This window comes from Centroberyx gerrardi, chromosome 11 (assembly GCF_048128805.1).
Source record: "Centroberyx gerrardi isolate f3 chromosome 11, fCenGer3.hap1.cur.20231027, whole genome shotgun sequence".
Taxonomy (NCBI): domain Eukaryota; kingdom Metazoa; phylum Chordata; class Actinopteri; order Beryciformes; family Berycidae; genus Centroberyx; species Centroberyx gerrardi.
Genome location: NC_136007.1, coordinates 13,844,345 through 13,866,949, shown reverse-complemented (window position 1 = coordinate 13,866,949; position 22,605 = coordinate 13,844,345). Strand labels below are relative to the sequence as shown.

The 22,605-nt window shown below is 42.8% G+C and overlaps 1 protein-coding gene across 2 annotated transcripts in view; it reads right to left on the bottom strand.

Annotated features, from left to right (window-relative positions):
• tiam1a (TIAM Rac1 associated GEF 1a) overlaps positions 1-22,605 on the bottom strand; it is a 64,203-nt gene that overhangs the window by 19,629 nt on the left and 21,969 nt on the right. For both annotated transcript variants that reach the window (XM_078286478.1, XM_078286479.1), the window contains 13 exons: positions 21,299-21,571; positions 20,947-21,178; positions 19,383-19,555; positions 17,871-18,095; positions 15,738-15,923; positions 12,466-12,612; positions 11,981-12,055; positions 8,063-8,233; positions 6,378-6,482; positions 5,285-5,366; positions 4,884-4,970; positions 2,648-2,860; positions 894-1,027 (listed from right to left, as the gene is read on the bottom strand). In XM_078286478.1, the coding sequence (XP_078142604.1) occupies positions 894-1,027; positions 2,648-2,860; positions 4,884-4,970; positions 5,285-5,366; positions 6,378-6,482; positions 8,063-8,233; positions 11,981-12,055; positions 12,466-12,612; positions 15,738-15,923; positions 17,871-18,095; positions 19,383-19,555; positions 20,947-21,178; positions 21,299-21,571 (2,103 nt within the window). The remainder of the gene's footprint in view (positions 1-893; positions 1,028-2,647; positions 2,861-4,883; positions 4,971-5,284; positions 5,367-6,377; positions 6,483-8,062; positions 8,234-11,980; positions 12,056-12,465; positions 12,613-15,737; positions 15,924-17,870; positions 18,096-19,382; positions 19,556-20,946; positions 21,179-21,298; positions 21,572-22,605) is intronic.

Genomic DNA, 22,605 nt, shown 5'->3' with positions numbered 1-22,605 from the left:
GTTCTTTCCAACTGAATTGACACCCACTTCCAAAGAGCACCAATCCATCCCACACTGAGGACCCATTGCAGCGACTCACCTTCTGTAATTGCTTGAACAATTTCAAGGCAGTTGTATGCACATGAATGTAAGTTGTTATGAGTGTGTGTGTGTGTGTGTGTGTGTGTGTACGTGTCTGAGCACTTGCCTCAGATCTTCCCGTCCCAAGGCAGCAAATCAAATGACCTTTGTTTAAAAAGGTCACAAGTATCACACGAGAAAAAGCCTCTGAACATCTACCAACTTTTCACTGGCTATCACTTTCCCCCCCCCCCCCAACACCCACACACACACACACACCTGACCTGGGTGAGATAATCTTTGGAAGATGATACACAGACCTGCCGGAGCTTTTTTTTTTTCATAATCACAAACACATTTATTCTCATACGGCTGAAATTCCAGCATCTCTCTATCACACACACACACACGCATAAATAAAAACACACACGTCCGGAGCGTGCTGGAGCGTTGGTCAATGATATCCATAACATCATCCTTTTTCTTCTGACAGAACTGAGATCAGAAACAGTGAGAAACAGAGTCCGCTGCCCCTGAAGCCAGAGCAGCTTGACTGCAGGCTGAAAGATGGCAACACAACAATGCAACTAATCAGCCGCTTCAAACATCAGCACCGAGCCACAGGTCATAGGCTGAGAAACTGATACCAATGCCAGCTGTCTTTGTCTTTTCACAATACAATACATCTGACAGGGTGTGCATGATATTTCACCCTTTGCAGATTTGTTAATCTTCTACTTTTTGTGTGTTTGTATATATATCAAAGATGTGCCTGTGTACGCATGTCTGCATGTTTTCACCTGTGCCTGCCTTTGTGCCTTATGCCTCCTTACCTTCTGTCCAGCGTCAGCGCAGGTCTTGTCTTCCAGATGATCTCCGGGGCTCAGCGGGGCCAGTCGAGATCCCTCCTCCAAAGTCTCATCCGGACTCTCCACTGTCAACCCCGACACCTCGTCCAGGATGTCCTCTACAGACGGAAACAGAGAAGTTACTGAGGAGCCCATGTGTGTATACACTGAATGCACTAAATGTTAGGGACACCTTCCTGATATAGAGTTGCAGCACCCTTTGCGCAATCCACATCAATTGTCTCAAAGGTTAAAAATCTTTCTCCAACTCATCTGCTTTTCTTTATCTATATCTCCTCCTTTGTGATTGCTATAGATTTAATGGGAAATCAATAAGGGATAATGGCTTTTACCTGGATTCACCTCATCAGTGTACTTAATGAAAAGAGTTAAGTGTCCCTGATATTTTGTACATTCAGTGCAAATACATACACACACATGCATTCACCATGCAGACCGACATTTAGGAGCTCACTGGTCTGGACAGAATTAAGACTTTGATCCTTTACAGCACACGTGTTTTGAATATGTAACCCTGTGTACACCTAGCCGCTCTTAAACCATGATATCATCAATAAGACTCCCATCTGGTTGCTGGATCAGTTTTAACTCCCTGTCTGACCCTTTGCGTATGGCATCCTACTCGATGACAGCTCCACACTGTTAAAGGATCCACATTAATATTCATACTCTTCTGAGTCCCTGTATAAACAATGCCAGCTTGTCAGCCTGCGCGCTGCAAGCCCCAATTTATAACGAATACAAATGGTGCCCTTGCATGGAGAGAGAGAGCAGGTCAGAGGAAAGCTGCCGGCTGCCGGCAGGTTGGCTATCAGACAGCATCCATGCATAATTAGTAGATCGCCCTATTCACCCCTGCTTAAAAAGATACATCGCTCATCTGCATTCTCCCTTTCCCCTCCGCACAGAGTTCGGGTTTCAGAGGGTGTGTTTACACTACAAGACATCAAAACATGAATAAAAACTAAAAGGGAAAACATAAAAACTGAGCAATTTCTGATCTTGCGATTTAAAGATAAAAGGTTTTTTTATTGAAACATTCCACCTATCAAACACCACAGCAAACAACAAATGTATTGCTGGCAAGGTAGAGGAGATATAATAAGCGAGTATGGGTAAACCCCATTGAGTCTGATTTTAGGCTGCAGAAAATCATGAAGAAAGCAGCCCATTCTGGTTTCATAAGTCTGCCACAAAAAATTCCAGTTGGAAAATCTGTTACACAACACCATGAAGCTACTTGGGGTGTGGTTGGATAGTCTAATTCCCATGACACCAAAAGGTGCTAAATTAGTTCAGGCTCCATGTCAAAACTGGATCAAGATCTCAAATGCACAAAAAACAAATTTATTTTCCACTCATGACCCAAGTTATCTAAGGAAGTAAATGGTTGCTGTTGCCTTGTCCTCACCAAACCTAAGTTATATTACACTCTCTGACCTCGATGTTAACTTTAACTACAGTTTTTGTCCTTACCTAAACTTAACCAAGTGACTGCAGGTGATTAAAAAAAAGAAATTGCCACTAAACTTGTCACTAGGGGGCGCTGTTTGTACACATCTTTGCATTGAAACCATGATAAATAATTTTCATCAATCATTGTTCAAAACACAAAAAAAAACAACTAGTCCCATGACATGACCCATGGTGTATCCATGAATTTGTTAATGTATCATGCTGTAATCCATGTGAAAATCCACATTCCTAGGAAGCCTCACCTTGGCTTTGGGAGAAGATGTCAGTGGCAGGGTCCTGTTCCCCGTCGGAGCGCCGGGGGGGAAGGGAGCACAGCAGCCGAGGGTCCAGCTGGGGCAGGGTGCTGATGCTCAAGGTCAACGCTTGGTTAACAAACGCAGCCCTCATATCGTCCATTTGGAGGGCAGACGCAGGTTTACCGTTCAGCAACAGGATCTCATCCCCCGCTCTCAAACCTAGAAGAGAATGAATGGAGAAACAAGGAGATGAATCTGCACTTCAGCTGGTTCTGGTGGTTCCTTACATGTCAACCTACAAAGACTTAGTGTGATTTCAGTAAGACTGCTGTAAGAAACTGCACTTCACTTGGAAAAAAAGAAACACAGACAAGACTGACATACTACAGTAAGAGAGACCTTTATGTGTCAGGTGATCTCCAAACTGCAAAACACCATCCAGCACATTAGCTTTCCTATGGGCCATCAAATCAGAAGGGCTAATGTGTCTAAAAATATCTACAAATGATCTACACAAACATTTCAACAGCTACACTGTGGCTCATCAGACAGGGATGGGCTCTAATCTGTTCCTATACATTAAAAATACATCCTTCCATCTTCGTTTGCTGGAGGCAAATACTGATCTAACAAGACTGGATAGGTTGAAGAAGGTGGGTGCAATGCTTGTCTTTTCTTGTCCCATCACCATATATCCGTAGTACTCCATACGAAACAGAATCCATATACTGGAGCAGAGCTTCAGTTTGACGCTCCTACTCTTGCCCCTCCCCTTCACCACCTGTACCCTGCTCTCCTAATTGAGAATTAGCACTCAATCAACCAACCAATTAGCAGCCAGCGTCATCCAATAAAAGTGATTGGTTGTGACAGCTGTTTTGGAGATCTGACAGCTCTCTCACCTGCCCTCAGTACAGAAACAAGACAAAGGGCTTTGGTACTGTTAACACAGACACACGCACATGCACACGCACACACACACACACACACACACACACACAAAGGATTGCTTTTTATCCTTGGTTCAGACTTCAGTCTCATTTTATACCCTCTAATGGAAATAACAGACATTCTGAAGCACTGTGATATGTCTAAGCATTGAATACTGTACTACACACATACACACAGCTACATATACAGGCATGCACACACACATAGGCACACACACTTAAACACACACACACCATGACACACATTTAGCCTTAAGTTATGACCTAGTTGTCTGGGATGTGAAATGTCAGCTGTAGCGTAGAGTCTTTATTGGACAGAGAGAGATAACCCCTCTGGCCATTCCACTGTGTGTATATGTGTGTGTAAGTGTGTGTGTGTGTGTATGTGTGTGTGCTTGTGTAGGGGGAAGGGGGAAAGGGAATTACAGTGAAAGAGAGAGAGAGGGGGAGAGAGAGAGAGTAAGAGAGAGAGAGACCCTTCGGGGCTCCTTGTCCAGTGCTGGCCTGGTTTCTCCATACACCCTGCAGAAATTACAGCACAATCTCTTTCACTCCCCCATTCATTCTCCTCCCTCTTTATAATCGTGATGTAAATGCATGCACAGGCACACACACACAGACTCATGCAGACACACAGACTCACAAACGTCGCGTCTGACATACCTAATTCTGTGATTCAGCGAAATACAGTATAATATTCCAAATGGACGCCTTGTGTTGTCTGGCTGCCACAAGCTCTTTCTATCTCTACTCCCCCAATAGAGGTAGAGAGTCAGTACAGTCGTATCCTCTGGCTACTGACAGTCTGCTAAGCTAGCAGCATTTAGAATGCTAATGCACTGGAGGACGCAATCTCACACTTGAGTAACCTTGGTGTGACTAGGGGCAGAACAGTGGGGCATGTCATTTTCTATACATTAAGGTTGTATCCACAGAACTGCCGCGTGTTTCTCAACCCTATTACATCTCTCTGGCTCTGTCTGGATAGGGACCAGTGAAGGGGGGAGATCTCCAGACCCTGTTGTACAAACAGCAGTCAGACTCAGACAAAGGAATGCTATTTTTTTTTTCATCTCTGCTATGTCATAAGCCAGCAGGCAGACTCTTCTTCCAAACAAAAGAAATGGCAGCATTTTTTTTATTTTTTTAGCTAAGTTAGGTTAACTATGCTGAACTGCAATCACGCAAACAGGCTTTACAGAGTGATGTCAGGTCAGGTGTTTCTCAGGTCAGGTGTGTGTGTGTGTGTTGTGTGTTGAGCAGTAATGTCAGGTCAGGACAGAAATATGTACCTTTGGCTGAGGCCAGTCCACCTGCTTTCACTTCAGTAATGTGGAGCTGCTGTGTTCCCTCCTCATCTACTACTGCCACAGAAAAACCTATAGAGAGAGAATGAGAAAGAGAAAGAGAGAGAGAGCAAATAGTGGATTAAGGATTTGTTTCAAGTGATCTTGTCCTTCAAGTCCTTTCTGAAGTATCTGAATATTTACTGCCGATCCAGAAGAGGAGATGACAGCATATCTACTGAACTAATAGACCCAATTAATACAAAATGCACTCACACTGGGTCACTCCCCTATTGTCATTAACTAGGCATGACTCAATAAAGTCCATTACTAAATCAATTTGATACAGTATTTAAGAGTAACTGAGTCTATCTGGTCTAAATAGGACTATTTAGAGACCAGCGTACCATATCCGATGGTGCAGGACTCAGCTTTGTCAAACCGGATCACCTTGGTTGTTTTGGGGCAAATATCAATCTCTTTGTAGAGCTGTGAACACAAGAATATGAGATTTAATTGGTTAAAACGTGTAAGGGCAGCAGTGTTGGCGTATGGTGAAGGTCGAGGTCGTCTCACGGCTCTTAACAAAGGATGGACGGATTCATGTATTATTCAGGCTCCTTAACGGAGCAATTGAGCGTGAAGGTTGTGGGGTCAGAATCCAGGTCAGCTCTGTGAAGTGTGCGTGGGTCTTTAGACAAGGTTTCGACCTCACCGTGTGTGAGAGAGCACAGGCACAGCTGTGTGTATGAAGCAACAGACAGGAACAGAAGTCCACAGTGTATAGTGGAGAAATAATAACGTGATATTATAGACTGAGGGAATGAAAGACAGTGAAATGAGTCACTGATCAAAGTGAAAAGATAAAAGAGGAGTTGAGGAAAAGGGCGAGTAATACAGTGATTGTGCTGTGAGACAGAGTTCAGTGTGCCACCTACAAAGCACTGTCGCAGAGAGAATTGGGTTTTGGGGTTACAGCAGCTGAATGATGTGGACGTGAGGTCTTTTTAAATGAAAGCATTATTGTTTATATGAATAATAAGACACACACACACAAATGGATATAGTTTGCAGTGCACATCATACACTCGGAATGCTACTTTGCATAATTTATAACATATGTTGTAGTGCTTCTTTTGCATCCTGGGAATTTCATATGCATTGCAAATCAAATCTCCAACCAAGTCATAAAACATGCACAAGCTTGCATTCATATCTGCCAAAAATTAATTAATAAACAGGTCAAGACCCCAAGACAAATGCTGCACTGTCTCCCAATAGTGCCTACAATACAACAGAGACCGCTAAAAGGCTAAGAGCATAAGATGACTCAAAAAATTTAATTACTGTACTCAACATTTTTAAATACTTGATATGTCATGTGGCTGTGTTTTCACCAAGATTACAAAATTGGGATTTTCACTCCATTACATTACAGTTTATTACAACAGATTAAAAAGGGGGTCTTTGCAGTTTTGCACCCACTGTGTGTTTTCTCACCAGATCAGAGATGTCCTCCTCAGGCTTGGGAACATAGAGGAGCATTTGGTCCTCAACACACACCTTCAGACGCAGGTAGTGGTTGGATGGGTCGATCTTGTGAGCCTGCAGACAATGAGAGAGAGAAAGAGAGAGAGAGAGAGAGAGAGAGAGAAAGAGAGAGAGAGAGCAAGAGGATGAAGAAAAAGACATGTTAAAGTAGAGGAGACTGCTAAATTAGACAATGAGTAAACAATGCATTTATTGTTTTTCTTTCCAAAAAAAGACAGACATAACAACTGCATAATTTTACAGATGTGCTCATGTTTTTGAGTGGAACAAGATGCCAGTCAGTGGAATTCATTGATTTTAACAGCTGCCATGAAACTCTAACCACCTGTTATGTGACCAAAGCCTGTATTCTAATGTAACACATGCATAATATAGTTCTAAAGTCACCCTACTATAATACCATTCCCTTTACCAATAGTACACTCTATGGAGATCTCCCTGACAAAGAGACATGAACATACATGTATCCAATCATGTATGTAATCTACATGTATCTACATGTATGAAGCACATATGCAGGGACCGTGGATTAGGCGCTCCAGTTCCTTGTGACATGTTTGTCACATGTGCGCGCACACACACACACACACACACACACACACACACACAAGGATCAGCTTTGTACATGTGTCTCAATAGACCCTTGAGCGGAACATATACATATCATTAGGCATCATTATTCTAGTGTGTCTCTGACTGTGACCAATTAGGGAGGGAGGAAGAGAGAGACCAGAGAGAGAGAGAGAGAGAGAGAAAGAGAGATGAAGTGGAAAGAATATTGACGAGGGAGAGCAGGAAGTAATGTGCAGTGTATATAACGAGGAAAGAAAATGAAAGAATCACGGAGACAGATATGGGTGCTGTGGCACTGTGAATCCCAGGGCACAGACACACGGAGTGTCAAATTAGAGGAGATAATAAACATCTATTCACTTTTGTGCCTGCCCTTTCAGAGAAGCACCGGAGACAGTCTTGCGTAATCATTATGTAGTCTTAGGTTAAACATCCCAGGTATTCTCCTACAGATACACACAGAGAAGCAGACGAATGCTTTACTAACAGTAACTCTTAGATCCCCATCCAAACCAAGTATACTTAGATCATTGGTAATCCAAATCTATCCAACAGCAAATGTATTTCTAATCATCCATGTTGTATTTTTGTTATAGCTTGTGATGAATTTAAAAATCTTGACTTTTACACATTTTTCTGTCTCTGCTGTCAACAGGCTGTAAAACGATAAGATTTAATGAGCTTGTGTAGCCACTTCTGGTATTCTAAACTCTCCTCAGCAGTGTTATGTATGCAATTTTATGAGCGTAGCTGTTCCTCAAGATTGAATATGTGTTTGACCGGTCTGTTAAAATGGATTGTCTGTTTGACTGTTTTTGTTGTAACGTTTATGTCTGTGTGTGTGTGTGGCTGCGCTAACGCACAATGCTGCTGCGTGTTAAGGAAAAGGAAAGGGTTGGGCAAACTGTCTCTCACCTTTCACACCAACTGGAACAAGTACATAGTGTTTTTGTCCGTAATTATATATCACATTTTCTCACTCGGGTGCGAGGCATGGTACGTCACACACATTTGTACAAAATGTACTCATAGGTTGTGAGTAGTTCAGTAGTGTAGTGTACCTTGCAGACAGTGTTTAGGACATCCAGCGCCGTCTCTGCAGGCTGTATGATGGCCAGGACGGGCTGATTGCTCGGTAGACACACCCAGGAGGGAGTCAGGTAATCAGGAACCCAGATGTCACTGTCCACGTTGTGCTGGGGAAGGCTTTTCACCGAGCCCTCCCTCTTACTCTGAAAATACAGGTCACACACACACACACACACATTCATTCATCTCTTTCAGTAGCTTTTATGCTCAGTGAAAACAGAAAGCACCAGATAGTAAATTAAATGTTATAATTCTCAATTCTAGTTTGGGTGCTATTAACGGAGGAGGGAGGATACCACTAAAAAATAAAAATGGGGGAAAGCCCAGAGAAAATCCATTCCCCACCATTGTAATTGCTGAATTTGAACAAATCACGCACTGATCATCCTAATTCATCAATATTTATCTTTTTTGCTCTCAAAAGAAATCAGATTTGTTTTGATTGATTAGACTGATACCGTAGACTCTGACAATGGCCTCAAAGCAGCAGGCGATCTGATTACAAAATCGAATTCATTTGTGTCGATGAGAGCCTCTTGATACAATTGTCTCCCTGCGTGTGAGTGAGTGTGAGTGTGTGTGTGTATATGTGTGTGCGCGTCAGTTTGCATGCGTGTGTGTGTGTGTGTGTATGCATAACTATGTGTGCAAACCATGGTCTGTAACCTTTAAGCCTGTCACTCTGACCTCCGACAATCTGGCAGCCATGTCAGGCTCTCCTCCTCTCATTCTGTCTCGCTCGCCTCTTCTGTTCGACCCCGGACTGTCTGTCACTGATACCTTATCTTCTCCTATCAGGTAACAGCATCCAGACGCCTCCCCTTTATTCTTTCATTCCTCTACCTCCCCTCCCCCCCATTCATCACTGCCGCTCCTTCTGTTGCCCCATCCCTCCATCCCTACATCACTCCATCATCTCCCTGCCCCCCATCTTTCATTCACGCCATACAATCTGCTGACAATTAACAATCTGGCCCGGTGGTCCCTGTTTAAATGAACTTAGACTTGGCTGGTGTGTGTGTGTGTGTGTGTGTGTGTGAGAGAGAGAGAGAGAGAGAGAGAGAGAGAGAGAGAAGAGGGAGAGAGGGACAGAGAGAAAGCATACTACATGCAAATGCGCATTTTCACATGCATAAACAAAACAGACACACAGATAGAGAAACACACACACACACATTCTCACAGACAGACAGCAGACCGGGGGGCCCATAACTAGTACCTCCCCCAACTCCCTGAACTCCCCAGCCCTCCTCGGCACCATCTGGCTCCCCTCCTGGCCCATCCAGGATGCCTCTGCTGGGGGTGGAAGCATCCTGGGCGGCATGGTAAACTAAAGCCGTGTCTTTTTCGCTCCATCTCTCCCTGTCTCCCTCTTTCGCCGTCAAGTGAGAGTCTCCAAAGCAAACACAGAATCACAAAGCTGGAAAAAGTCCATCAGTTTTGCAGGAATTAATCCTGCGTGGCGAAGTTCATTGAGAGAATTACCAGACTTTGCTACTCAGAGGGTGTTTTGAGTCTTTATGCCTTCTGATGCAGCACTTCAAGCCCTATCTTCCTACCAATTGAAGCGTGTTGCTCCTTATTGCGTTTCTGTACTGCGATCCCATGCTCTGCCAGCGGAAGACGTGCGTGGGTGGACGGAAATCAATCTCCTGTGGTGCTGCTGGGGCCTCCACAGTCAGAGTGGTTCAGAGCTGCAGAGTCTGCTTCTATCTGCAGAGTTCAGACAGAGGGCTGATACTGTGCCTTCCCTCTCTACTGCCTTGCACCAGTGTTCATGAAATATGGACGGGCAGCTGGCCATTTTTGCTTGCCTTTATATTCATGATTCATTGTGCAACTATAATGTTTCATTTTATCAGTCAGATGTGTCAAACTGCTCAACACTCAGAGAGGAGTGCAGTGCAAAGACACATATTACCATTGGATTCCACTGCTGTCACTAATTAATCCTGTTGAAATTAAAATGTTTCAGTTCCGAACAGACAATGTTCCCCAGAGGCCGCATTCGCAGTCCAGCTAGTTTAACATGTTTCAATTAATTGATTAATCATTTAGTCTATAAAATGGCAAAAATAATGGCAAATGCGCATCATGTTAGTTAGTCTGACCTTAGTCTGACCAGTCTGACCAGCAGCCAAAAAAAAACCAAAGTATTAATTTTATATTGATATGAAATGGATAAAAGCAGCAAATCTTGGCATTTGTGAAGCTGTAACCAGCAAATGTTTGGTATTTTTACTGATAAATGACTTCAACAATTAATCAATTATCAAAATTAGAATCGATTAATATTCAGTCGATCGACTAATCGCTTAATCGGCTAATTGTTTCAGCACTACACACCCTAAAGAGTTAAGTGTCCTGAATAATTTAGTTTTCTAAAAATGTTATTCAATAAGAGGTGAGCATTACATATTTCCAATCATCTCTATTATAAATGGTAGTCAGTGTGACAGAGTCATGAGGACACAGATGCTGTGGAACTGCCAGGTCCTTTGGTACCAAATGTACGCATAATTTGTTGAAACATCAGATAGCTAATGCTCAGAACAGATCAAATTTGTCTCAGTGGGATTAGCAGGCAGAAATATCACTCCAGTTGATGGCCTATGATGTTGATAGGGTCGGAATAGCCTGGGGCAACTGAAAAGAAAGAAATGGGAATGTGTCGACATTGATTTGAAAATGGTACTAGAGAGACTAAAAAGACTTGGGAATGAGACTAATGGCATTATCTTTGGCTATGATGAAGAATGGCCTGGAGTAAGGAAAAAAGAGAAGGCAGTACTAGAACCAAAGAAGTCCTGCAAAGTCCTCCAAAGTCCTGTAAAGCGAAGAATGTGTTGACTGATGCAGGGGGAGGAGCAGCTCAAAATGCAACGGACGGCTTGACAAGATGAGAAAGAAGGTACCACAAACAAACTTAAGAAACATCTGATAGCATTGAAGCAAGAAGAGAATCTGTAGGACAGCTTTTGAAGTTCTATAAGGAAGTCTGTACATTTCTCAAATCGCTCTTCACCGAGGAGAAAAGTGGATGTCTGAAAACATCAAAGCAGGGGCTTGAAAATGATCTCAAAGACACACGCTGATACAGAGAGGCACAGGGATTTTGTGCTTCCGCCAGATATCCTACCAGCTGAAGAGCCAGCGCACCAAAAGGATCTCAGTTAAGTGAAAAGAGGTGGAAAATGCAGTGATATGTCTTATTGGCCTCAGGGTCTAATGAAGTCCGCCACCAATTATACAAGTATAAAGGTGCATCAGATGCCCAGGCGATTTTTATGGAGGCTTGTGGGAAAAGCAAACAGTCACAAGATATTGGCCCAGAGCAACATGAATTCTGATTTTCTTTAGAGGATGCCAAACTAAGAAAGGGAGGAGTGAGGTGGCTCTGCAATGCTGGAACTTACTTTTTAGCCTTTAGGGAGTATAAATATAAATTTGATGGGGTCTTTTTTAAATTACTTGTATGCTGACTTGCACTTGACGCCTGTCATCACCTTGCTTAGGCTGCAGGAACAACAAAGCACCACAATGGAAATGGAAACCAATCCAGGCCTTTTTTGTATTATCCTGAACATGTTTTCCTTGCATGCATATGTGGTTTTCAATTCGTCAAAGAAAGAAAGAAAGAAAGAAAGAAAGAAAGAAAGAAAGAAAGAAAGAAAGAAAGAAGAGCCAGAAAGAAAGAAAGAAGAGCCATCTTGAAAGTGTCATGGACATAATTCAACAAAACATCTGTGTAAGGAGTTGTTCACCTACACTCAAGCCTTTCCTCTAGCTTCCAAGCAAAATTTCCCACCCCGCATTCATTCACAAGGGATATTTACATCACATCATGTGTTTTGGTAATTTCTGGCTGCTAAAGTTGGCCAAGCTCTTACAGATTTCTCACTGGCGGAGTCCTCAAACATGCGCTCCAAGGGCTTTCTCACTGGCTCCATCCCATCAACAAACACCTGCAAATACACAGAGCACAATACATCAGCCAATATATCACCTTTATTTATTATGTAGTTATTGCATGAAAAACTACAAGGCATTCGGTAGAGCGTAAACCTCTGCCAACATTGAACAATTCTCCAACTTGCAAAGCTTCAGCCTCCAAAATGGTTTATATTTGTTTAGCATTTGTCTTCCGTATGTGAAGTAGCAGTAGCTGTCCAGCCAATTTCATCCAAGTCTGTTCATTACTTTTTGAGATATCTTGCTTACAAACAAACAGACTGACACTTTGTTGGCGGAGGTAACTATATCATCTTCAAAAGCATCAGTGGCAGCCAGTTTTACCATGATTCATTGCACTTCAAATACTGAAAACTGTGAAGGCAATCAAAACACTGAGGTTTGAGAGGTTGTAGACAGGAACCTGGTTGATGGAGGGATGCCCCTTGGTCTTCCTCTTGGAGGTGGTGTCCAGCCCCCACAGGGAGGAGAAACGACTGCGACGTTTACTGGAGGTGCGAGGCATGGCCTGGTTCCGCCTCCTGATGCTGCTTTCTGTCCGGGCCGCCACCTGCCAGGATGATGAGGGGAAAAGAGAAGTCTAACTGAAAAAGGTGCGGGATCCTAGAATTTTATGCCAGCTTATCCAAAATGTTGTGCGTTTCAGAGAAGTTGATTGCCTCTATTTTACCCCTCCTCCCTTGACCTCTTCACTCCATAGATATTCAACAGTAATGCTTAATTTTGATTACAGATACTATAAACCCTTGTCACATCCTTGTTTACATGAGTATATAAAATTCAACCATTTAAAACATCTTTGATCAGCATCCCTTAATGAACTATACTTATTTTACATCAAATGACCTGCTATTAACAAAGCAGGGTTCATATTCCAATATGGCATTGTGCATGTAACTCTCAATATCTATTAATCAGAGGAATTAGTGACAGAAAAGATTGGGGATAAGTGTGAGGTACGACATATAACATATCAGCTTTTTTTTTATTTATGTCTTCAAATACTTATCAATTCAAATAGTTTCTGAATAATTTCATACTGTTATGCTTGAGGTAGTTGGTCCATTGTCAGCAATTCAGTGGTAAACTGACTCTTGCCATATCTGTGTATTCTCATTATCATTTAACAATAACTTTATTTATTCAAGTGGGAGACCATATGTTCAACAGCTTTTCATCATTATTGATCAGTTAATGTGTGATAATGTGAAATTGAATTACCCCCTATAGGGAAACTCTTATTTATTATTATTTATGACTAATCTTGTTATTATTATTATTTATTCTTATTAATTTGTTGGGTCACTATTGGGTTGAATGGGCTAAAAGAACACTGAGACTATATATACTGTGCACTCTCTGATGTGAGTTGAAATGGCTGTCTGTGTTTGTTTTATGGGTCATTGCTTACATGCATATAAATGCACACACATGCATGGTCACACACACACACACACACACACACACACACACACATTTTTCAGCTTCCCAATATATACTGATGGCATATACTCTAACACTTTCAACCACTCATCTCCTCCGGTGACCTGAACTTGCAAACAGAAACCATTCTTGGCATTTCTGGGTTAATTCACATTAGAGTACTGGGATATGAGCAGCACTGGCTCACTATATGGTACAAGGATACACACTTTTACTGTGTACGTATGAATGCACACACACACACACACACACACACACACACACACACACACACGCACAATGCTCGTGTGGGTGTGTGTTAACTAGTCTCCCTCACCAGTCATTGCTCATGAGTCACACACTTCACACATGATAGGTCAAACTGTCCTCAAGACTCTGCTTATGTAAGCTGCGTGCAAAAGGCCTTTTAAACAGTTTTTTTTATTACGAATCATCCTTAGGCTGCGGATAATAATAATAATCCTCATGACTAGGAAGGAGCTAGAAAGGAAACTTAGAGATGTTCCTTTCGGGAAAACAATCACTTGAGGGTTTGTGTGAGACACAAAGGTAAGAGAGGGACGATAGTTAACTTTTGCTGTAGTATATGAAATTGTTCAGTCTAATGCCAGTGTTTTTGGTTTTAATGATTTTTTACCCAAAGTCTATTATTTTAGCATTTCAAAAATACAGGTCGACTCTGTCCTCAAAAACAATGCGAGTCGGATTTACAATTTGGAGCTGGGATAATTCCTAGCAACATTTGACTGATATAACAATAAAATCCTGAATCTGGGGGGGAAAAAAAAGGTAATGTGATTGTGAACACAGAGGGAGAGAAGATGGGAGAAAGCAATAGAGATGGAATGAAGCAGAAAAGGGGGGAAGGGGGGGAAGAGAAAGAAGGTATAGGAAAGCAAATAAGGCAGAGGAGGAGAAAGGGAGAGAGAAAGAGAGAGACACAAAGGAAGAGAGGGTGTAGGCAGAAAAAGAAAGGGGAGGGGGGGGGGGGTGACAGTCGGGCAAAAGCGGGAGTAAGAGAGCAGAGACTGTTAAGCCTGTTTGTGGGAAAGTGCCTCGGGGATGGCAGCTTACTAACAGACCTAGTATTGATCCACCAATCACAGAAAAAAAACTATCAAGCTCTGTTTATATTGTCTGTGTGTGTATGTGTGTGTGTGTGTGTGTGTGTGTGTGTGCATCATACTCTGTATGTCTGCAAGCCTGCTTGTATGTCTGTAGAGATATTTTTTCCACCTTCTTCTCTCCTCTCTGTTCCCTGTTTCCCAGATGGTGCTTGGCATAGTGTGCAGCCTACACACTGGTGGTGCATGCAAACGCAACGCTGGCAGCGTGTAGATCATTCCACGCATTTTGCTATTTCATTCTGTACATTCTTTTGGGGCTCAAGGTGACAACAAGCGTGCGGTGCTGAGCGCTGAGCTAATGACGAGGCTCTTCGCCAGGGGCTGAAGCGCTCGGCACCAGCAGTGGAGAACGGACTGGCAGAAGGCTTTGCCTTCATAGTGGCTTCCTCTCAGGTATTGACAGACGGTGAGGGAAGAGAATGATCTGAATGTTGTAAGGTGAAAACGGTGTGTGTGTGTGTGTGTGTGTGTGTGTGTGTGTGTGTGTATGTGTGTGTGTCTGGTTGTGTCCAAATGTCCTCACAAGGATAGAAAGATGTGGAAAATCGCCCAAAGTGAGGAAATTTTTCCCGATCCTCACTTATTTGAAGGGCTAGTTTAAATAAATGAGGTTAGAATTAGGATTAGGTTTAGATTAGGGTAAGGGTTAAAGTTGTGGTTAGTTTAGGGTTAGGATTTGGGTTTAGAATTAAGTTTAGAATGAGGATTTTTCTTTATTCAATGATTTTTTTCATATGTGTATGTATCTTTGCTGGTCTCGTATGCTGCGTCTTGTTGTATATGACTTGTTTTTTTAATATATGTATATTAGAAAAGTGCTATATAAGTAAATATATATAAATACATACTATAAATATTATTATTATAAAGTTCTTGTTTTATTTAATAAGGGAAAATGTTTTTAAAAAGATGCAGTTTTAGGGTTAAGTTAAGGCATGTAGTGGAGAGAGTTAAGGTTAGTGTTAGAGGATAGGGAATGAATATCAAGTATACTGTGGCATTACACGTGTGTGTGTGTGTGTGTGTGTGTGTGTGTGTGTGTGTGTGTGGGTGGGTGAGTGGGTGAGTGGGTGCGTGGGTGCGTGGGCGCATGCGTTCCTCATACCAGTGCATGGAAGGAAGAGACAGAGAAGATGCCCAGTCGTCCCATGGCCAGCTTGGTGGGGCGCGAGGCGAAGCCCAGCAGGCGTTTGGGGTTGGGGGGCTCGCCGCCCTGCAGGCTGGCCAGGTAGCACCGACAGCGGAACAGATCCATGTGGAACTGCTCCAGGTTCTGCTCCCACAGGAAGATCTGACAGGGAGCAAAAACATCGAGAAGACACACAGAGAGACAGAGAGAGCATGAGGGATGAGTTTGTCATTATGCAACATAAGCAAACTTGGCTGATTAGATCCACGCCTATATGGAACCGACGGCTACAGATTTGGCTCCTGATGAAAGCTGCAAGGATGGAGGGGGAGTGATGAATGCAAAAAAAAAGGCTGAACAAACAAACACATAAGACGAATAATACAGAAATGTTCATTCTGTGTTCAGATGGTTATTTGGTTCTAGCAGGGAGAGTGAGATGTGGGAGTGCTGAGGCTCCTGTGGAGAGGCATTACTCACCAGCACAGCCCCCATCAGTCACTGACCCGCTGTTATGTACAGTATAACGAGGGGTGGGGAGTGGGTGGTGACTGACACACATACACACACACACACATGCACACACACACACACTCAAACACAAACTGGACTTAATTTGCACTGGATTCTGCCCTAACACAATTCATCACCTTTTTGTTCCAGCACCTTTTTGCAAGGGTCCAGGACTCATGACATGATTCAGTTATACTCAGAAAACCTTGCACCAATAATCAGTACAAGCAATCTTTCCTTGCTTCTATAATCCACATAGATCCCAGGCCTATTTTCTACAATTATTCTGTACTGTATTGTGATTTATTGATTGGCCTCAGATACCGAAGTCGAACATTGATAGAATTGACCAAATGAGCGATATGATACCTATTAAATATTCAGAGATAAAGGTCTGTGATTTTTTTTTGTTTTGTTTTGTTTTTGTTCAGGGTTAAAAAGTGTTAAATACTGCATACATACTACAGACACAGTAAAAAAATCAATTTCATTGACATTTTGCTCTGTACAGGTAGGTTTTCTCACACTTTTGATCCAACAATTTTAGTTCTTGACTTACAGCAGCAACAGCAAGAAAAAGCAGTGCTTTCTCAAAAATAATCTCAAACTATTATCTTGGAACCCACACCCACACGTGGGAATTTGTTTGCATAGTGGAGATTAACAAGTTCTGGTGCACTTTTTCTCTAATACTGGTTTCTTTGGTCAACCACCAACCAAATGCCACACACACACAGACACACACACACACACACTCAAAGCCTTCCTCACAAAAAATCCACATATACAGTCTAAATCTTTGTCTGCACAGTTTACATACAATGCCATGTGCACATTCAGCAACAACTCCAGACCTGCATGAAGTAAGAATAGCAGGAGGGTATGATGTGATATATTCCATAGAAACCGAACAAACCTGATCCATCATCGAATAAGAACTTTGTAAATAGCAATTAAACCGAGCACCGCTTTAACAACCCAGCTGTCACTGATTTCAAAACAGCTATTAAATACAGAAGCATTAGCAAGAGATTTGAGTTTCACCTGCCTGCTAATATATGCATCGCGTGTTTCAACATGTGTTATGAATATACTACATAATGCTGCGCTTGCACGTGTGTATAAATGAGCGCCAGTCAGGATATTTGAAAACATCTGTGTGCGCGCAAGTATTCCCAAAGAACCTTTTGTCTGCATGACGCCACGCAGTTAGGATGATTTAGTGCAGAGATTTCAATCTCAACGTGTGAGAGCTTCAGCGAGTTCAAAGGTACAAAGATGTGCGTCTTGTGTGCATCGGAAAAAGCCCGTAGGTGTTTTCACTCAACGGAACTAAAGCTCAGCAGTGTGTGCAGCACATGAGAACGCAAAACAGGTTCATATCTGCATCACATGTACATGCCAGTAATTTTTAATAATGTGAATAATGAGTTTCTATTGCTGTGTCTTTCTCATGTGCTTCTGTCTGTGTTCAAGTGAACCACAATGGAAAGAAAGCATTGACTTTTCTGTGTTTTTATCCTGTTATTACTGTATCTTTTTTTTGTTTACTTTCAATATACAGCAGCCTGAGTCGTCCCTCAGCTCCCTCCATACCTGCTCCAGGATCGTCTTCCTCTTCTTGGTGTCGGTGACGGTGGACAGCTGCATGTCTCCCATCTTCTTCATCTTCTCGTCCATGTCGATCTTCTGCTCCAGCTTGCGGATCTCCGTGCGGAGCAGGCGCACCGTGTCGTCCCTGTGGTGCTGCCGGGCCAGAGCGGCGGCACAGGCCGAGTGGATCGCCGTGATCCAGTTCTCCAGTTCGGTCTGGCCCGACGTCTGGCAGGAGAGAGAAGGGTGTGGGGGGGAAATAATCTGTGACACTTCTGGAGATTTGCATTGGGTGTGTGTCAATATATCGAAATTCAATATATTGCAGTACAAAAACATGACAATACGTATCGTGGGTCAGAGAAATTAATTATTCTGCGGTCACATATGAGACGGCTTGCCCGCCACAGTTTCACAAGTCCTACATCGAAATTTGATTATTTGCACTTTAAAATGACATTTAAAAGTCAAGTTGTTTACATTCTACCAACCCAATGCAATTGCTAGAAAGATTTGTGGCTCAGAAATAATTCATTCTGCACAAGTAATTCTGCACATGTTGTCATTGCCCTGGTCTGTTCAGCATAAGCAGTCATTGAGATAAAAAAAAAGCCATACAAAAATAAAGGTCAGGGATGAGGGAAAAAAATCCTAACCATTGCAAGGGAAACAATAGCAAACAAAAGAAATTAAGATATTGACAGCTAACAAATGGTGTGTGAGTCCTATCATGAGCCTCTGTGAGAGGGTGGTCAGTATAATCTCATCATCATTTTATCACTTATCTTCCCTTTCATTGATTGAATGTCACTGCAGACAGCTGCCATGCATATAAATAGACACATTTTAATATTGTACAATGGTCACTGTGGTGGATCACTGTCACAGTGTGACAGTGTGGCCTTTAAACATGTCAGACACAAAATAAACACTCGGACACAAGACTGGCTTATCTCCCACACATGGGTGAATGTCATGTACTCAAACACACACACGCTCGCACACGCACGCACACACACACACACACACACACACAAAACCGAACTGAAACACAAGCCAAGAGCTAGGAGGTACTTGCTTTGTGTCTGCATGAATGTGTGTATATACTGTGTGTGTGTGTGTGTGTGTGTGTGTGTGTGTGTGTGTGTGTGCGCGCGTGCAAGTGTGTGTGTGTGTGTGTGTGTGTGTGTGTGTGTGTGTGTGTTTTGTTTCTACTTACAAGATAAGATGAGATGAAATTTCTGTGATCCCCGTGGGGAAATTGGGTCTCCTCTTATTTTGGTCTCATTTCAGTCTCTCTCTCTCTCTCTCTCTCTCTCTCTCTCTCTCTCTCTCTCTCCCTTTCTTTCATTTGTGAAGTGATGTTACGGTTGCTTCAGCCGATACTGTATGTTGGTGTTGGTGTTGTTGGTTGTAATATTTCCCCTCCCCCTTGTTTCTAAGAAAGTTGCTCTGTTGCGTCACATGAAACTGCAGTGACTCAGTAAATACGTTTTAACTGTCGGTCTCTCTCACCTGGAAGAGGAAAGCGTCTCCCACTGAGTTGCTGAGGCAGAAGACAAAGTCTTTCTTGGGATGTTCCGGTACAGCCTGGACGATGCTGTTCTCCACCCACAATGCATGTTTTGGAACGCTGTTGTGGTCGATCCCCGACCGACCGTCTGTCTCATACAGGAAGAGAGTGCAGCCTGGAGGAGTCAGGATGAAGAACATGGAAAAGAAGAGGAAGAGAGACAGAAAGTTTAATAATTTTCCCACTGATGATGTACTAAATGTATTTTTATGGCAAGAAGCCTCTTGCCAGGCCATTGCTCTAAGTGGTAATTTGTTCTTAATTGAACTTCCTGGTTAAGTAATGGTTACATAAATTATTAAAGTAAAAATACATTTTCTCTGAGATCAATTGCACAAAATCAAGGTCTTTCAGCGATCCTTTGCAATTATATACAGAATCTACAGTGTGATACTAACTATGACTAAAAATGCAGGAAATCTAAATTTAAAAAGTGTCATTTTCACACACTAATAACTGATTTAGTCTGACATTAGCACTTAAGCAAGAGGTGAAAAAAACTGATGGGCCTACATCGATTACAATCAGCCCTAACAGACAAAACAAGGTCTGGAGGAATCTGATTATATATTTTTTGGTGTATGAGGAGAGGAGGCAGGCAGGAATACCGCTGCAGATGCCGTATCTTATGCATTTCAACTGGATGAGATCGGATTAGACACGGATGCTGCCGTAAAATTAAATTGTGATGAGGCAGACGAGAGGAAACTTAAGGCCAAACAGAAGAGGGTGAGAGGGGACAGCAGAGGGGAGAATCAAGGGCACGGACCGTGTTGAGACTGATGTGATTACAGAGTCTGGCAGAACAGAGTCAGACTGAACAGGTGTGAAGGATGCTGCATCTGAAGAGGCTGCATGATTATGGCTTAAATGACATTCTTGATTATTTTGCCTATTATGATCACAATAATTAATCATGAGTATTGGTCTCAATTCATTTGGGGAAAAAAAAGAGAGAGACTTGTACAGTATTACTGTTGCAGATGCTATGGAGATGCTGCAGCACCCTTGGCCTTCATGCACTCATTGTACTGGATTTTGTGATGATTCTTGGTGATTAAATATATTTGTTGTATTACTTTGAGGAGCAGCAATAGCTCTAAGACAAAGTTTGCAGAGTATCTATGCTTTCCCAAATGAGACAGACAATGATCCGTTTTTGACTACTAAAGCAACTTCATGTTGCCACTCAGAGGACAGATTTGCCTCCTTATCATCAATGGACAAACCAAATAAATGTTCACACATTGTCAAATTTTCTGATTATGAATTGTAGAAACTAAAATTGCAAAATACAATTATTGTGCAACCCTAAGTGACATACATTCGGCCAAATTTAAACCCATGTTAACGTCTACAATTTAAGCATCTTAACAGTCGACCAAAGTGATAATATTGCTGATTGCTTCCTGGACTCGGATCCTTTTCCCCTCACTGCCTGGAGTGAGTCACATGATAGGCCATGGGGTTTTGCATTGTGTTTAGGTATGGGAGCCTATGAAGCACCTTTCAGAGAGACCCAGTAGTGTTTCCACTTGCGCCTCGTGGCAGGCTCCACTTTCTTGTTCTTCTTATGAACCAAGAAGTTCTTCACAGCCAGAGCTCCCGCCTTCCTGACCGTGCCTTGGGCGCAGCCAATCAGAGTGTCCGATGGATAAGCCGTGCTTAGAGTCCCGCTGCTCTGCTCGTCACTCACAGCAGACCCCGCCTCCTCTGTGAAGTCCCGCCCCTGATGCGTCTGAAAGAGAGAGTGATGGAAAAATGGAGGGATGAGTAACAAGGAGGATCTATCATGAACATCTCCATTTTAACAAATACACACACACACACACACACACACACACACAAACTAACTAACCCAGGCTTGATTGTCCAGCTCCTTTCGGAAGTTCTCGTACACTCCTCCCCTCCCTCCCTCGCCGCCTCTTCCTTCTCCTCCTCCTCCGCTGCTGCTCCCGCTGTCGCTCCCGTTGAACACGCTGCTCTCGGCGGCGGAGTACACCGAGAAGGAGGCCGACATGGCTTTACAGCGCCGCGACCCCAACTCTGCCTCCCCGTCTATCTCCGTGGCGACGCCATCGATGCCACTGTCGCCGTACTCGCTTCCCTCGCCCAAAACGCCCGAGATGTCCTGTAAAACAGAACAAGATGGTAGAAAGACATAGAAATGCACATTATGACTTGGATTTCTAATGTAAATACAGCAAACAAAGTGGCATGTGTGGCAGATTTGGTGGATTTGATACATTGGATAGCCAAAATACATGCACATAAAACACATATACACACATAAACACATAAACACACACTAGAGATACTACAGAGAGAATCAACAATCTGTAGTAAACTGCATGGATGACCAATCTGCCAGTCTAAGTAGTGCAGAAGCAACAAGGTCACTTCTCTCCAATTGCAGAAATCATCCTGACAGCCTAGGCTACACTAGGGGTTACTGGGTTCATGTGTGTGTGTGTGTGTGTGTGTGTGTGTGTGTGTGTGTGTGTGTGTGTGTGTGTGTGTGTCTGTGTGTACGTTTGAGTGTTTGCATGCATGTCATTTCTGCTGAAACAAAGGTTTGCACTTCAAGTGAGAGGCTCTCTGTCTTTCACACTTTTCTTCCACCAAACTGCGGCTCCCCTCTGTTCTGCTTCTCTTTGTTTCCCTGTGTTGTCTGTCTATTTATATCCGGCTTGTCTACCCTCTCAGCCCGGCTAGATGAATTTATAATAAGCACTTAGGATGCTCCGCTCTCCACGGGTGCTGGGGGTTCTGGGAATGAGCTGAAAGAAAAGCTATTGGTTCTCTATTTTTGTCCCAAGCACGTCTTCATTATTGGGAAACTTTTTTGTTAGTGACATTGTTGTACATGAGTATTACAGTTCACAAATGAATGTTTTTTTTCCTTTATTATACTGGCGCTCTTTTGTCCCTTGAACCTCTTGTTAATTGGCTTCTTGTGATGTTGGTGATACATGAATTTGAATTTTTAATACTTTGCCATTCTAGCCTTAGACCTACTTTTGTAAGGTCTGTATAAAAGCTTGTGATAAATGCTTAAAATGTGAAGTGTGAGTGTGTGTGTGCATGTGTGTGTGTGTGTGTGTGTGTCAGGACAGTGTGTGTGTGGGGGGACTGAATGGAGAATGAGCGAGATAATGCTTTAAT